Here is an 18,255-nt window from a genome sequence, read left to right on the forward strand (position 1 = left end):
AAATGTTTTCATGGGTTCAAAATATTTTATTTGGCTTCTAAATGTTTTCAAAAGATTGTTAGAATTTTTTTCTAGAATTTTTAGGCTTTTATTTGGATTTTGTTATTTCCTTTCTTTTATGGAAATTCCAAAATCCTAAACCTAATCCCATTTAGGCCCAGCCCATCTCTTCCATCTCTCCCTCCTAGGCCAAGCTCGAGACAACCCATTTTTCCCTACGTAGCCTGCCGGCCGAAGGCACCTTCCATTTTCCGCCTTCGCCACGCCGTCATCTTCGACCTGGAGTCATCCTCACCGCGTCGCCGTCCGAGACTGAGTTGAGCACGAGCCGCCGCCTTTCCCTTTTCTGCACGAGACCTCACTTATATAACTCAAGACCCCCTCTCCGTGCTCTTCACATTCCAATCTTGCCAAATCCTAAGCCCAAGTCACCGAGTTCGAGCCGTCACCGCCGCCATAGCCTCCGCCTGGCCAAGCTCACCGTCGTGACGCTCTAGCACCGTTCTGCCGTCACCGAGCCGCCCAAGTGGTCCGTCGCCAACTCGTGCCCCATGCCAATTTTGCCGAATCGCAGAGAAAGTCCACCCGCCGCCACCACCATTGATGCTCTTTGATCAAGCTCGCCGATCTCTCTGCCAAAGCCTCGCCGGCGTCCACATGCTCGCCCACAGTTTCGCCGATGCCTCCTAAGCACGTATGTGGCCTCGCCTTTGCTCCCCGGATGTCAGAACCATCCTTCGTCGAGCTTCTGTGTTCCACCGCTACCTCCGTCGTCGCTGAGCACTTTCCTAAGCTGCATTGCCCTCGGTAAGGCCCCAATCGAGATCACCTTTCGCTTCTATCTTCATTCCGCTGCTCACTCCCCGCACACCATAGCCTAGTTCCGATGAAGTTCCGGCAATCCTCCGCTGCATCCCGAGCCGCCTCCGCCGTCCAGCCTCAAGCCGCCAGCCAAAACCCTTCGGTTTCATCCCAAGCCGTCAGATATGGAACCCATGACTCAGATTAGATCTAACTTACCCTTTCGGCCACCAATAAGATCTTGCCACGTGTAACCCTTTAATCCTAGTTAGCCTAGTGCCTAGTTAGCATCCACATGGATCCCACGTGGTTGCCATGTGTGTGCCACATCAGCAGAGTCAACCTAGTCAATGCCCAATCAATAATTCAATCCTTTTCCAGTATAAAAATAATTAAGAGAAATTCCAGGGAATTGGTAATTTTGCAATTTAGTCCTTAAACTGTCTTGTTTTTAAATAAAAGCACTATCTTTTTACAAATCAATCCCTAAACTTTTGTATATTTACAAATAGGCCCCCCTATTTTTACAAAAAGAACCCTAAACTTTTTGTTTTATTCAAATTAATCCTTTTCTTTTTCAGATTTAACCCTGAAATTGTTTTAGCCATAACTTCTTTGTTTTAGCTCTGATTTAAGTAATTCTTACGCTCAATTTTTTCTAAAAACATGATCTATGCAACAACGCCAATTTCAAGTATCAATCCTCCCATCTTTATAGTAGTTTTCTCTCATTAAAATCTAGATCTCTACTACCTTATCTTTCCCCGTAAGAACTCCAATCAATTCTGTTCTCTTGGTCCAGCCCAATCAAAGATCACACAGTCTATCGTTCTATTTCTACTGTTTTTGCAATTTGGAGTTTATTTGGTGTTTATTCGATGTAGTTTTTGTTTGTTAGTAGAATTCGTGATAAGTCGACAACGCTTCGGATTTGTTCGAGGGATTTCAAGACCAAGTTTTCGACAATACTGTGCAGCATTGGGTATAAGGCAAGTGTACTTCTTGATCATCTTGAACCTATGTTTTTTAAATATTTTGTTTTGCAAGTTGCATGAAGTGTCTGTTAATATTATGGGTAGTCACCTATGTTAGGATTTATATAGTTTTCCCTTACCATCCCTTGAAGCCTAAGTGGGTTATGGTTAGGTGTCGTTCATGGGTAGATTTGCTTAGCCATGCTGTCAAGATATTGGGAAGTGTCATATACATGATTAGTGAATATATGCAATGATGACGGTGGACTTGATATAGTAACATGAAACCCTAGGACTTGGAAAAGAATGGTAGGATGGTAATGGTAAGTGTATATAATGACAAATGCGGTGGGCTTGTGGATACATTCCAGGCAGGTAATTTCTCTTGGTTAGGTAGGTTGTGACATTTGTTTTTCCTCCCCCTTGCTTTACGATGGTTATCTCCCTGTCGAGTAGTATTTGCCCAAGTGTCACATATAAGGACTGGTTCATAGAGCGACAACCCAAGAAATACCGTACCAAACATGAGGCCAATATGGGTAAGGCTTAGCATATTGGCTAGACACCTGGCTGGCATTCATTGGAGTACCAGGACCTAACCAATGGTCAATGCTTCGTAGTGATTTTCCTGGCGGCACACCACTAGCGTGTGTTAAGTGTTTCACTAACACATGGATATCACAACTCGTGGCTAAAAGTTGAAAAACCTCTACAGAGTGTAAAATTGTTATAACAGCCGTGCCCGCGGTTATGGAAGACTTGGATCCTCATATGATTAGTTGGTTATGGTTTTGGTGATACTGGATGGTTGTGGTTAGTAAGGTAGCTAACCCGGGTTTTGGTAAATGGTTGGAATAATTGGATTACTTACACTAAATAATTGTTTAATGCTTTTGTGTCCAAATATCTTTTCTTTAATCATATTTATGCAAATATACCATGTGTTAGCCTATTCTTGTTATAAGCCTTCATATCATTATTCTCATGTACACTTGTTGAGTGCGTCATGAGCACACACTTGCTATTTTTTCTATACCATGCGACATGTATGGTACTGCTCAGTGAGTGAAGGTATTGAAGACTATCAAGATGAGGTTGTGACGTTCTAGGCGCGTGTCTCCAGGTCGGTTGCTTGTGGTATTGTTGGGCACTAGTGCTTCTATTCCGCTGCAAATATCTACATAGAAGACTATATATGTCAATTGTTGTAAGAGTTAAACATTTATTTAATAAAAGTATTGCTTTTATTATTTCACATGTGATATCCTTATGTGTGTTGAACAACCTGGGCACACATAAGCCGTATTTGGTTTTGCCCATTAAAACTGGGTGTGACAACACTGGAATGTCCGGTGTTCATAGAGACTTTGAGTGGAAGTTCAATGGCTAGTTTGTAAGGTTATACTCACCGGATGATACGGTGTTAGTGCTACTATTATCACCGGATCATCCGATGTTAACAACTTTTCTGAGCTGTTGGAAAAATAGCTAGTTGGCAGGTTTGACGCTATAAATATCCCTCCACTCAGTCATTTGAAGGTGTGGTATGTTGCTTGAGTCTAGAGGAAGCTCTTACACACTTGAGAAGACATCCAAGCTACTAAAATGCTTAAAGTGATTATCCAAGGCAATTAAGCACAAGATTAGAGAGTGTTTAGTGATTATAGGTCTAGAGTAGGTCGTAGCTAGGTGTTGTAGCTTGAAGAATGGATTAAGGAGTGATCCTAACTTGTATTGAGTGGTACATCGATGCCTTGGAGTCTTGGTGACTCACTGGCATCTTGGGCCTTGGTGGCTCAAGCTTATTGACCCTTTGATTTAGTGTGGAGCGACGGCAAGACACATGTATAGGGACGTCAAGATCCTTGCCTTGGTGGCTTAAGCTCCCAAGTAATCACGGCAGTGAGTGACCGGAAGATAGACTAGTGGTGAGACCTTGCCTTATTGGCTTGGTGGCTCATCATGTTTGAGACCTTATCTTAGTGATTTGGAGCTTAAGAGCCGTGATTGGAAGAGACTTGACCACCAGAAGCATATCCTTTGTGGACCTCCAACGTATACTAGAGGTGGCATTCATACCATCGATACCACGGGATAAAAATCTCTTGTGCTGAGTTTGTCTCTCTATCTTATTTACATTTTCGCATTTACATACTTGCAATTTATCTTGCTAGAGTAGGTTGCAATTCTCTTGAGCGATAGAGTAGACACACTAGATAAACCTAGAGCACATTTAGATAGAAATTGAGATAGGTTTATCTTGTGAAGTTTATGGAGCTAATTTGGTTTAGGTTTCTAAGTGTCATAATTCACCCGCCTCTTAGGACGTCACCGTTCCTCACATGACATCTTTAAAGCCTAACCTACGTGCCGGAACACTATGGACCCACCGATATCTTGAAGGCCTAGCTAGCCTTTGTGCCAGCGCGAACATAGACCCTTCGGCATCTTTAAGGCCTAGCCTCCACGCTGGAGCAACATTGGACCCTCCATCATCTTGAAGGCATAGCCTCCATGACGGCTGTGGCATGCACCCTCCAGCGTCTCGAAGGCATAGCCTCTGCACCGGAGTAGCATTGGACCCTCCGTCATCTTAAAGGCATAGCCTTCTTGACTGATGTGGCATGCATTATTGGACTCTTCATCATCTTGAAGGCCTAACTAGCCTCCATGATGGCTGTGGCATGCACCCTTCGGTGTCTTGAAGGTGTAGCCTCTGCTCCGGAGCAACATTGGACCCTCTGTTATCTTGAAGGCATAGCCTCTAAGACGGCTGTGGCATGCAGCATGGGCCTCCCACCATCTTTAAGGCCTAGCCAACCCCCGTGATGGTGGCGACAGGCATCCTCCAGCATCTTATGACAAACGAAGTATTTAGCTCTGCTCGAACCTAATGCAACTAACCTCCCTAAAAATCGCACCCTTCGGCCGCTAAGCACCTGTAGAATGCAAGGGGGCCGGGAAGTAGGATATAAACATAGCGTCAGTATGACGAAAATCAAAAGGCAAAGAGAGTAAATCCAAACACAAGTACAAATTCAAGATTCATTCATACATGACATACACAAATGTTACGCTCTTCCACTAAAAAAGACGAAGGTTCTGCCGAGAAGGGGTACATGTCAAAGGCCAAAAAATCCAACTCTTCATCTGACGGTGCCTCCGCCGAAGCCTCTGCTGCATCCGCAGCCTCTGCCTTGACTTCGGCCATGACGAACTCAAGGATCTCTAATGACACCCTTCCGTTAGGGCCACGTGGAAGAACAAAACAACGAGAGACAGGCGGACTAGCGGCCTCCCAAGCTGCCCATCAGTCGTCCTTCTCAATGAAGCACACTTCCAAGGCAAGGGCAGAAATGGAAGCACAGAGGTCCTCCAGCTCTTCCTTAACCAGGATGTCGACGGCCACATCCGGATCCAAGTGCCCGTGAGAGTCGTGGGGCATAACGAAGCGATCCTGACGCCGCCTCTGAAAAGGTAAGGTGGCCCCAGACGCTGGAGACACACTAGACCCTTCCCGGGAGGCAGCGTCCTGGACACGGGTGTGGCCCCACCTGGCCTCAGGCCGCCACACTTGTATATGCAAATCCTACTCAAGTTAACCGCATGGCGCAAACACCCCAGCAACAACACAAACACATATATTTACAAGCATGAGGCGGACATTTCCCTAGGGGACAAATGAAGTTAAAAGTCCACAAAATAGGAGAAGGTGATCAAAACATTAGGACCTCAGCCTTCCGCAGGAAGAAGAAGAAAAACAAAAAAGGAGCCTACTCAAAGCTACACCTCTAGAGGCGGATCCCGAGAAGCGTTGTCCGTGCATGGAGACTGCTCCCGCGGAGCAACAACCGGGTCCGAGGGATGTCCAAATGACGGTGGTGAGTCCGAGTGCTCCTGGCGAGAAGTCTGCCCCCCCCCCATAGAAAACTCAGGACGAGGAGCCCCTTGACCGCTCAGCCTTACATGAGCTGCCATATAACGTAACATCATACTCCCTGGCCATGCTTCGCCCATACTCCCCGGTGGAAGTTGTCTAGGGCCGCACGAGCTTTCACCAGGGGCTCTCCTAGTTGGAAACCCTCGACCACGGAGTTCGGCACCTGTTGCTCCAACTCCTCGAACTAGTGGAGAATCGCCTGATGCAACAAGGCTAGTTGAAGAGTCAAGGTCGTGCATAAATTGGACCTTGCATAGGCCTCGAGCATCAGAACTGGTGCTTCCAAGACAGAAGGGACGAGCAGGCCTTTAGCCCTAAGTCCCCTCAGAGCTGATGCACGCTCGATTAACCCGCGACGCTCTTCACACAATATCTCCTCCGCCGCCTTAGTCTCGCTCAACTCTGTTGTCGCGCAGGCTGCCTCGAGGGATGCCTCCAATTCCCAGAGGGCTTCGATAGCCTTTTGCTCCTCAGCCTTCGCATGCTCCCACTGTGCCAAGACCCTCCTCGCGCTCCCGTCGTGCCACCACCTCTTGATGAAGACCCTCCTCGCGCTCCCGTCGTGCCACCACCTCTTGATGAAGACCCTCCTCGCGCTCCCGTCGTGCCACCTCTTCCCACCAAAGGCTGTCCTCACGGTTGCGAAGCATTGCCTCCTCCTATAGATGACTCTCGGCAGACTATGCTCATTTCTTGGCCTCCTCCAAGGCCTATTGGAGCCCCACCGCCTCATCCCAAGCTTCGTCACGCGCCGCAACAAGGTCTTGGTGCCACATGCACCCCATCACCCTTGTCAAAATAGGAAGGATAAGATGAGAAGCATAGGAAGAATAAGATGAGAGCCTAGAAACAGATACCTGATCTAGGAAGCTTCGGTCAACTCCCTACCTGCAGGACCGCCGCCTCCAGGCGCGCCTCCAAGCCCTCAAGGGGACCCCAGGCCACGGACTGCTCTATCCCTTCACTCCTGAGGAGAGGCAAAGCCGAGGTGAAGGCCCTCAACGCCTTCAGGTGCAGTGTGAAATCGTTTAGGGTCAGGGCCTCAAGACTGAGGCCCCCATCAACTGATGCAGAGTAAGCCCCCGCAGATGGTTTGACTCCACCGGCACCGACCGTCAAAGCCAAAACATGAACCGCCTCGGCCTCTCGTTGTGGCGGAACCACGCCCTCCAGAGTGCCTGTTAGGGGCACCTTTGGAGAGATCACCAATTCCCGCTGGGGCTCCGAGGCCTCTGGAACGGGGGCCGAGAACGGATCTATCTCAGTAACCACTAAAACACCCTGAGAGCATAAGTTAGGATCTCAGCGACAGCCATACACCTTCGCCTCAACTACCCCTTCTTCAACCTTGTATGGTCGCAAGTGCTACCTGCTTTTCACATAGACCTCCCACAACATATCACGCTTGAATATTTCCCCACTACGCGTGGAGTGGTGGCATGAAATTTTGAAGGCCATGCCCAAAGAAGGCCACTGTGATCTAAATATGCTTTTGATTTATATCATGTAGAATATTTTGAAGGAACGAAACTAACACATCTTCCAAAACTTAGCAAAGCAGCCGGGAGTAGTGGCCAACCTCATTGTGGAGGATGTAAGCTAGAGGAGGCATGAACTTTTTTAAAGATGGCTAAGGTGTTCTTTATCCATGAGGTTGTTATCTCCTTTTATGTAATATCTTTGCATATTTTATAACATCTTGATCGTCTTGACCATCTGGGCGGTTGTGGTGTAAAAACTTTTGCTTCTATCTCTCTTAATTGAAATGGTAGAACTCATGTCTGGTTCCAAAAAATCATCATGTTTCCTAAAACTAATTTTGATGAATGTATATTTCTTTACATTTGCCCATATGATTCGACTACTTTAGGTCATGTTTGTTTCCTGCTTATAATTTTGCTTCTATTACTGTTAGAAGCTAAAAGCCAGAACAAATAGAGTTTTAGAAAAGCTAAAAACCTGCTTATGAGAAAAATAAATTAAAATTAAGAAGCTCGCTAAGAGATGTTTTTCTGAGAAGCTATATGCTGAGAAACAAAATATTTATTATAGAAATTAATAACTTATTTTAAAAATAGCTTTTTAGGTAAACTAAAAGCATAACTTTTTAGAAATGTCAAAAATAAAAATCCAAACAGACATAGTTTTAGTCTTTATCTACATCAGCGTATGTGCCGAGGGGCAGACAAAACTTAGAGTTAAGGGGAGGGAGATTTCAATTTTCAACGTTCGGGTCAGCATAACTCCGTGCAAGTAAAAAAACCCAAATCCCAATCCCGTCCCTCCACACGCCACCACCATTATTCCGCGGAAACCTCCGTCCCCAACTCCCTCGCGATTACCACCAACAAATTCCCCAACCATTGCCACCCTGCCCGCTCCCCATTCCCGCCTAGGGTTCCTCGCCAGGGATGGAGGGGTGGGCCTCCGCGGCGGCGTACAATGCCGCCGCGCTGGCGTCCGCGGCGGCGGCGACGGTGCTGGCGCTGCGGCTCGTTCACCGGCACCTCCTCCACTACGCCGAGCCCACGCACCAGCGCTTCATCGTCCGCATCATCCTCATGGTCCCGGTACGGCTGCGCCCCCGGCCCCTCTCCCTCCCCTGCAACTCGGTACCCCCGCGCTTGGGCTTTGTGGCGTGGTAGCTTGCTGTTCCCGTCGCTAGAGAGGCAATTCTACAGGCGAATTTCAGCTGCTTTGGTCAGCTTTATTAGCTCGTAGTGTGACTGGAGGGGCGAATACGTGTGAGATTTAGGGCGAGCTCTGACCTGGTATTCATTTAAAAGTGAATTTCTACAACTAGTATAAGAGTTTGGTCATTGGTACTTGTTTGCACCTGTAGATTACTCGTGGCAAGCGGTTTGGCAACCATTAATAATCGTATTTTGGTATGCATTTATGGATTGTTAGGCTAATATGCAACATCAGCAGTTATAGGATTAATAAATTTGTTGTTTTTTTTAAAAAAGAAAAGGGTCCCTATTTCAGAAGGTTGATATACCCATATATCTGTCTTTGGCGATAAGATTGTATTCCGGATATCGTTTATCGTTTTATACAGTGTGTCAACTCTCTGTTCACGTATTTTATTATATGTTATACGTATCTATTTATATAATAATATAATACCTCTTTTAATGGAGCATGACGACACTTCTTTGACCATTGCTACTTGCCACTACAATGTTAAGCCTAGTTATGCATTGACATAAGCATGTATGCATAGATAGCTGGTGTACATGAAGCTGAAGCATGATGCTTGGAACTATTACACCTTATAGCTCTGTGGGAGTTTAATTACTGTGCTGAGTTGAATGGGTTATATTCTCATTGTGTACCCTGGCTCATTAGCTGAGAGATTGTTTAGTTTATCTCACAGAATTGGTTTTGGTTTTAGTGGAACTGTCAGAATGACAAGAAGACACATGTTATTTGACAACATTACTATTCCAGTTCTGGTTTCTGCAAAGTTATCAGCCATATTGGAATCTAGTTATATTAGAGAGTTGCCTTAGGCCTTTTGTGCCATATCGCCGTTCTCTCTCTCTGGTTTCACCTAATGCATACAAATCGTTGTGCCTACACTCAGTGCATTTTACGTGGATATTTGTCCTAGATAGTTGGTAACTTGGTATTGAACATCAGCATTGAATTCTAATGTCTGTGGTCGTGTTCAATCGTAATTTCATCATCTTATAAATGCACTTTGTATATTTTCATCATTTTACCTTGTTAATTATGTATAAGTACATTATTTGCAGATATATGCAGTGATGTCATTTCTTTCCCTTGCCTTACCGAATAACGCGATCTACTTCAATTCTATTCGAGAAATGTAAGTCAACTACTTGTAACTCAAAACTTATTTTATTTTACTCTATGTGTCAATATTATCAACTTTACTGTAGATTTACCTTTTTTTTATCACTTGAAACATGTATACATGCATTTCCATGGATCATGACAACCTCATATTAAGAACTAGGAAGGGAAAATTGCTTTCATAGCATTCCCATTTTGGCAATCAATCAATCATCTGGCATAAATCCTTTAAATTGATTCGATCCATCACCTTAACCAATGAAAAAAAATGCAATGCCACATGAAACAAAGCTATTAATGTGAGAATGGCTTGAACTTGCAACTTAGTTAAAGTTACAGTTTTGCACTAGCTGTACTGACTGTAAGGCTGTAACATAGACTCATAGAGAAGTACTCAGTTTGCTTATGTCATTACACTAGAATCTTTTAGTAATCAACTCAACCAGTATTGATCCATGACCTGATCCAAAACAAGAATGTTGGTGCAATAAAATTGATGAATTAAAACTGCAATTGTATGCTAGTTATGGTATTAGCAATCTCCCCACTTTGTGTTATCTTTTCTAACACTGCAGTATGAAAGTAGTTTGTCCTGATTAATGAAGTGACAAAGTGAGGTTCATTGTTTGCATACTTATACAATTAGGGATCAAGTCACTCAGAGAATTTGGCTGTATGGGCTGGTTTTTCTAGCTATGCATGCTTACCTTGAAATCATGGTACTAGCTTCATAACCTTTTCATACTTCCTCTTTAACAAGAACATCGTACATGGCTTCCGACGATGGTTCCTTTGGCATCTTCATAGTTGATAACTCCATATATCCCATCGAATAGTTGAGATGTGGACAAACTAGTACTTTATGTTAGTGCAATCATCAGTGCTGAACTCACCACTTCAAGAAATCATCATTACAGCCTATCAAATAGTTGAGATGTGGACAAACTAGTACTTTATGTTAGTGCAATCATCAGTGCTGAACTCACCACTTCAAGAAATCATCATTACAGCTGGACCACAGAATCAAACAACTATGTGATCAAGTCACGTCTGTTTTGCATGATCTTTTGTGTCGAGCTGTACAACAACTTAAAATTAATAACAAATCACTCTCTTACTGATGATATGTGGGAAAACATAGGGAATGTATGCCCAGCATAAAATGATTCTTAGTTCCTTCATAACTTTAATGGCCTCATTGTTGATCTGTAGGTTACATAACATTATTAACCATCCTTTTTCAGTTTTCACTGTCATTAAACTTTCTTTCGAACTTTTCTGTCCCCTGACTACTCATCTTATACCCAATAGGTTCAGAATAAATTTATCTAGCGTTTTTGAGTTGGCATTTTTGATCCTTCATGTGGTGTGCACATATATGCAGTGTTACTGGGACACGTGAGTCCAGAATTTTTTTGACGCGTCGACGCGTATCCCCACGTTGACACGCACCGGGTGTGGTGCGTCATGCACTAGAGTCTTTTCCGGCGAATCCAAGGGGCTGACTAGAGAAGGGAGGTGCCACTACCTAGCTAGTTGTGGAGATGCGCCGTCGTGGCCGGGAGCATGGAGATGAACCGCCGTGGCTGGATCCTGGTGCCCGCCGTCCTCGGGAGATGGAGGAGAGAGAGTTTGGAGAGGCGGCCGGCGTCGGAGAAGAGCACAAAGAGCGTATTGGAGATATGAGGCAAGCATGGGCTACCGATTTTGCTAGTCGGTCGTGTGAGATGGTGGCCGGTGGCAAGCGATCTATGGCGGCGACGAAGCTGTGTTGGGAAAGGGGAGAGAGGAAAGAAAGAAGAGACTGCGGCACTGCGTGCGTGCGTGTGGCGGCTACGTGCGTATGGGTTAGGTAAGTTACTTTAGGCCTTTAGGTGGGCTGAATGGGCCAGCAGCCCAGCACATGGAAGCCCATCCCGTTAATTTTTCTCTTCTCCCCCCCCCCCTCCTCTCATCTTGTGATGGATGTATTCAGCATGAGTATTTCGAAGATGTGGAGCTCACTAGCTGCTTTGCTTTGTAGCTATGAACTTGAGTTTCTATTTTCTGTATTTATGATTTTTTTTTAAAATGATATATATTAGACAAATCTCTGAATCCTATTTTCTAGAGTTTGCCGAATTGGACACCCACACCCAAGTCGGACTCCGACACCCGTACCCGTGTCCTGGTAACACTGCATATATGTTGACAGCCAAGGGCATATGAACTATAGACTCTTTATTAACGTGTGAAGACTGAAGACTCGGTCTTGACTGTCTTTGCAAAAACGACCTCAACTATGTTGCGAAGAGAAAAGTACTCCAGGGCATGGTCATTGTTACTAATTGCACCTAACTTTAGAGTCATGGGGTGCATTATTGATTTCATCATAGTACTTTTGCAGAATATCTTTGGTCACAGTAACACGATCATGAGTACATTATGCTTGATGTCCTGATCTGATCCTCCTTTACAAAATGAAAAGGATGAACAATATTTTAGTCCTTGAAAAGCTCTGCTAGCATATTCTGGATTATTATCAGCACTCTTATTGTGTTATCACTTATTGTATTTATTATTTGCTTAAGAGGTAACTTGATTAGCAAGCCTAAATATTCTTCCTCTTGCTACACCTCAAGACTCAAGCGCTATACCCTCTGTTATTTTTTATTGTTTCTTTAGTTCCCTGACAACTTTGAGCTAATGGAAGCAGTACACAAGTTAGATTATGTTGAAACTAACTTGCTGGATTGTGTTTCAGCTATGATGCTTGGGTCATCTACAATTTCTTCTCACTTTGCCTGGCATGGGTAGGAGGTCCTGGTCATGTGGTGGTAAGTTTGAGTGGCCGATCTCTGAAACCCGCATGGTTCCTGATGACTTGCTGTTTACCAGCTATTCCTCTAGATGGGTGCGTAATTCGCTTTTGGCTGATTAAATGATCAATACTACAATTTTATACTTCAAATTTCTATTGCATGTGTCCACATGCTTTAAAAATCTTATGTCATTGATTATGACAGTGCAAGTGCTAAACGGTTGAATCTTTTGTGTTTCTGACAGGCGTTTTATACGGAGATGCACACAAGGTTGTCTGCAGTTTGTGATCCTGAAACCAATATTGGTTGTTATTACGTTCATACTTTATGCGAAAGGAAAATATGAAGATGGAAACTTCAGTGCCAGTCAATCTTATCTATACATAACTTTCATCTATACAGTATCATACTCTATGGCACTGTTTGCTCTGGCACTGTTCTATGTGGCATGCAGAGATCTACTTCAGCCATATAACCCTGTCCCAAAATTCATCATGATCAAATCAGTTGTATTTCTCACGTATTGGCAGGTACAGTGCAGTGTAAGGATAGGTTCCTTTCTTTCCCTTGAATCTTAATGGTAGCCACTAGTCTGTTCAAATTTCTTATATGGAATTGCAATTATGCTAGCAAAATGATCCTATCTAGTAATTTGCTATTACTTGATGGAAATCTGTTTCTGTAGTAATGTGAAATCTTTTGTCACAGGGTGTGCTGGTTTTCCTTGCTGCAAAATCTGGATTCATAAAAAGTGCTGAGAAAGCTGCTTATCTCCAAAACTTTGTGCTATGTGTTGAGATGCTCATAGCAGCCATTGGGCACCGATTTTCCTTCTCCTATAAAGAGTATGCCGGTTCCAATGCCTGTCCTTTTGGTGGTCTCAGGGGAAGCCTTCTTCATGCTCTGAAATTCAATGATTTCTATCATGACACTGTTCACCAGGTAAATTAATAATCACTCCCTTCACAGTTCATCCCAGTTTCAAATGAGAAAAATGTTCATGATATTTGAATCTCAATTTCGAAAGCACAGTTTCACCTCTTGCTTCGTCTAACTATTTTCTCTTATGTTGCAGTTTGCACCTACATATCATGAATATGTGCTCTACAGTAACGAGGGAGAGGATGAACCGACAAAATATGGCCCCAAGACCATCATGCCAACTGGAGAGCACATAGATCTGGCGGAAGTCACTGTTGTGAGCTCAAAAGCTCCAGTGGTGTCAAGCTTATTGCTGAATGAGGCAGATCAGGCAGAAACAATGCCCTCTCAAATCATGGAAGTAAAAACCGCTGCTTCTGCGGAACCATACGACCTATCAAACTTCCTCAATGTAGAGTTATCTGATTACCGTGACAAGGTTCCTGCTATTCCTGATGAAAGGAAACAGTGATCAAGTGTGATGTATAGCTGTGTACGTACATAACGCTGTACATAGAAATGTGTCATGTATTGTTTTTGCTTCGTCACCCCCCACCCCCCCCCCCCCCCGGCGGTTAAAGGGGCTTGTTCATGTTTTGGTTAAGAGTGAGCTGGCTGACAGATTAACAGGTGTCGACGGAATCTGAAATATCGGGAGAAGTGAAAGCAACAACATACTCAGATTTGCAGTTGCTGATGAGACAGGTCTGTTGAATGTGAAATGTGTATTGATCTTTCTCAAAAGGTTCGTGAGGATTGTTTTGTATGTTGCACTAACTATAGGTTTGCACTAGATATATGATGTATCCTTTTACTGCTATGGCAAGGTGTTGCTTTCACTTTTCGACGTGAGTTCAAATGGTTTCTAAAAGTGTAGTATTATGATAGTTTTGACGATCGTAATATACTCTCTATTTATGTAATGCAACTATGGTAGCTGCTCTTTTCATACAATTGTATGCAAGTTCTTCATTCATGAAAGGAACTGTGGTTAAATAGCTTAACTGGCATCTCATGCATAAATAAGGAAACCAATTGTTTTTTAAGGACTACAGTAGGGGAAGCCCCTACTGTAAAAGAAAATCTTTATTAGAGAATAAGGTTACAAGAACAACAACAACACTTTACAAGCCCTAAAGGCCAGGCGTGCTGCCAGCAATTGGACGGCAGCCGAGAAAGGAGCAACCTAAAAAGAGATAAGACTATACAAAGGAATTAATCCACAAAGAGGGAAGGGAGTGTAAGGTGCCCTTCATTCTATGCAGCTGCAAGTTCACCGAGTCTATGAAGCTCTTCTTCCAGTTGTTAAAAGTAGGTGTGGATCGATGAAATATTTCCAAGTTCCTTTGTTTTCAGATCTCCCAGGAGCAGTAGCAAAGACCTCCATGAAGAAAGGATGCTGAAAACCTTGCACTGCCTCCTCAAACATTTTGAAGAAATCAACTGAATGGTTCCAGGTCGTTATTCCAACCGACGACCAGCATCTTGTACTAAAAGTGCAGTAAAAAAATAGATGATATGTAGTCTCCTCTGTGTTTTGATTACAAAATACACAATTGTAATCATCACCGACAATTTTGAGGTTTTTCCTTCGAAGAATGTTTCTAGAGTTGTCTTTGAAAAGTAGCCATGTGAAAACCTTTTTTTTTTTTTTATCATTTGGATTTCCAAATTCCTATGAGGGGAGCTGGAGGAGTTATTGATTTGTAGGGAAGCGTATAGAACTTGCTTGACCCATAGTTGCCGTTGCCCCAGCAATATAACCATGCATCCTTTTATGAATTCAGGTCCTGTACTTGAGCCATTTTCTGCTGAAGAATTTGTAGCTCCTCAAGTGCCTCCGTCGAAAGCGGCGTATAGAAGTGTTGATGAGGTGTGATGTTTTCTCTGTATTTCGCAATCGATACATTTTGGTCCTTGGCAAAAGTGTATAATTGTGGAAGCTGTTCCTTAAGGTAATTACCATTCCAAACATCATGCCAAAGTAGAATAATAGAACCATCCCTTGGGTAACCCGAAGCGATCCTCCGGAAGTGATCACTATATCTCATAATGTCTCTTCACTAGAATGATCCTTTTGCTAATGAAGCATGTGGAATTCGGCCATTGACATAATGTGTATTCCAGATCAAGTTGACCAATGCGATATCTAGCTTGTTGTAGAACTTTAGAAGAGCTTCATTTTGCATTTATGTTTCCAGGGAATTAGGGCCTTCCCTTTGGAAGAACCCTCTGGCCCCCTCCAAAGGAGGTGACTCCTTGCTCCATCGATGATGTCAATCATTTTTTTGGGTAACTTGAAAGTGCACATACTGTAGTTGGCGGAGAATAAAGACCTGAGTTTTCCAAGGTTAACCTGCCTGCTAGCCCCAGCAAGGATGATGTGGCTGTGATTCAAGGTAATCAATTGTTAGCAAGACATACAAGGGAAGGCCGCTGCTTCTTGCATGACATTCTTAAAGGAGGGTGGCATTCCTCGTCTCCTTTACTGGAGAAACCAGGTAGCAAGAGTCTGATACAGAACATAAATGAAGGGAAGAAAACACGGTACATAGCTAGGCCACATAAAACAAAGCAAAAAGTCTAAATGACGCTGAAGCACGACAGGTGCCATTGGCCTCCGATTCATACAAGTGGTGAAAAACAAGCAGTGACAATCGGGATCAATGGTGACCAAGCCGCATTCTGGGGCTGTGAAGTCGTTGGTGAACCACTGAGGTGTTTGATTCAAGGGACCAACTCATCGAAGATGACATAGTCCATTATAGGATTATCCTATGAATTTTGGTGGAATGATATTATCCCTCGTATTTACGCTTAGCATGTGCTTGTGAGGAATGATATGGTGATGGGTCAACCCATAAATGTTCTATGAGCATCAAGGCCGGCATTACGTTAATGGAATGCCACACCCTGGGTTCAAAGACTTCATCTTTGAAGACCCTAAGATCATAGTAACCCGGTATTACCAAGATTGAATAATGAGCTGTGATAATTTTTACATTGTGGGCCTGTATGATGATATCCATAGGTTGCTATGCCGGGCTACTCACACAATAAACACCCAGCTAGCTGACTACTGTTAGTCAGAGTAAAATACTGTCATATTACGGAGAAAAAAACGAGAACTGGCACAACTCTACTTCTTCTGTTAACGCAGATCATACTGTACAAATCAAGAAACACAATCTAATGTGACTCATCTGAAAGAGGCCAACCTAACTGCACTCAACATTACTTCAGAAGGATTCATCCCAGCAGCTTTCATCTGATACATCACCCTGGTTGCCTCTCTGTACACTTCTACAAAAACTATTTTTTAAGACACCTAGATTTCATTTTTACAGGCGGTTCATATGACAAACAACCTGACTACTCGGCTGCAGCTTCGTGCGGATATGAATCGCCTGCGGAAACTAATTTCTACAGGCGGTCCGTGTGTGAACAATTTATAAAAATAGCTCTATTTTCACAGGCGGTTCATATTAGTAACTGCATGCGGAAATATCTCTATAAATAGTGACTATTCGTGGGGAGCTCGATTTAGACCGAGCTCACTGTTGTTCGAACAGTACAACTCAAGTGGCGACCGCGAAATTTGAAAACAAAGGGGGAACGTTTTGTTTTTGAATTCCTTAGAGGAGACATCTAAGGTAAGAGTATCTTATCCCTAGGTAGTATCTTTTTGAAGTATAGATTTAGATTTATGGGTTATTTAGGGTTTGAATATGTTTTAGAGTGCTCATGGTTCCAGCCATTCCGATTATTAAATTAACTAAAATTTGTGGCAATGTTAATTCCATTGTGTAGATTCACATGATTCTAGCATTACATTTAAAAAATGTAGCTTAAATTTGATGTTTTTTAAAGTCTCTAGGAGGTTTTATCATGAATGAGGATTTTTTTTATCTAGATCTAGATCTAGATGTAGAGGGAGAGAGAATAATGATCCACATTGTTTTGAGCCATAAATTTGCACCAATGTAGATTCAATTGCGTAGACATATTATAATCATAACATGCCCAATTTTTCTATATTTTTTTAAAAAAATCTTTTTTAATTATGATTTTATTATTAATTAATTAATTAATATATCTAATTTTGTGACTGAAGTTAAAGATGGACAGAGCATGGATGTACGATGCGCTAAGATATGGAGAATATACATCAAAAGACTTTCTGTTTTTATTGAAGCCACTGAGAAGGACGTTTTGACTAAGAAGACAAAAGAAATATATTGTCCATGTTCTAATTGCAAGAACCAAAAATTATGGGTCAAATCAAGCATAATCAAATCACAGTTGATCTTGAGAGGTTCTGTCAAGGATTATACATGTTGGTACAATCACAGCGAACAACATACAAGCAAACCAAATGACGACATCGCTGCTGATCAAGTGGATGGCGATGATGAGGGAGTCAAAGGCGACACTGATGTTATGGTGGATGATGATACTGATTTCGATCTGGAGGAAATGTTGCGCCGCGCAGAACCGCATGTTTTAAGGAACACGAGAGGTTTAGATAATTTTGAGGCGTTACAGAAGGCATCGAAGGAACTTTTGTATGAGGAATCGAAGGGCTGTGATAAGGAGTTTACGGTGTTGCATTCGGTGCTTGAACTTCTAATGTTGAAGGCCAGCAATGGATGATCCGACAAAAGTTTCTCAGATCTGTTAAGTCTCTTGGCAAACATGCTTCTGAAGCCTAACTCCTTGTCCACCACCACTTATCAGGCGAAGAAGCTTATCTGCCCGTTGTCATTGGATGTAAAAAAAAAAATACACGCGTGTCCGAACCATCGTATCCTTTATCGTAAAGACTACGAAACCATGGATAGATGACCAATATGCAATGCGAGTCGGTACAAGAGGAATGATGATTGTGAGGACGAAGATGCTTTCGCCAATGCAAAGAAGAAGAAGAGTAATGCTGATCATGACGAAGAAGACACTTGTTCTGATGCGCAGAAGAAGAGAAAAAGTCCTGCCATGG

General features: G+C 43.1%; 1 protein-coding gene across 1 annotated transcript; it reads left to right on the forward strand.

Moving 5' to 3' along the window:
- Positions 1 to 7,954: 7,954 nt before the first annotated feature.
- On the forward strand, positions 7,955 to 14,103 carry LOC133891482 (uncharacterized). Its single transcript, XM_062332199.1, has 6 exons — positions 7,955 to 8,285; positions 9,477 to 9,550; positions 12,281 to 12,430; positions 12,583 to 12,868; positions 13,047 to 13,280; positions 13,414 to 14,103. Exons 1-6 carry the CDS (start codon positions 8,127 to 8,129, stop codon positions 13,729 to 13,731), a joined length of 1,221 nt encoding a protein of 406 aa, XP_062188183.1. The 5' UTR covers positions 7,955 to 8,126; the 3' UTR covers positions 13,732 to 14,103.
- The last annotated feature ends 4,152 nt before the right edge of the window (positions 14,104 to 18,255 follow it).

The sequence above is a fragment of the Phragmites australis genome, chromosome 14, assembly GCF_958298935.1.
Source record: "Phragmites australis chromosome 14, lpPhrAust1.1, whole genome shotgun sequence".
Lineage (NCBI taxonomy): Eukaryota > Viridiplantae > Streptophyta > Magnoliopsida > Poales > Poaceae > Phragmites > Phragmites australis.

Excerpts from the sequence above, each read along its gene's own strand:
- LOC133891482 (XM_062332199.1), top strand. The coding sequence starts at position 8,127 with ATGGAGGGGTGGGCCTCCGCGGCGGCGTACAATGCCGCCGCGCTGGCG. Across the intron at positions 8,286-9,476 it reads GCATCATCCTCATGGTCCCG|ATATATGCAGTGATGTCATT; the intron begins GTACGGCTGCGC and ends CATTATTTGCAG. Across the intron at positions 13,281-13,413 it reads ATCATGACACTGTTCACCAG|TTTGCACCTACATATCATGA; the intron begins GTAAATTAATAA and ends CTTATGTTGCAG.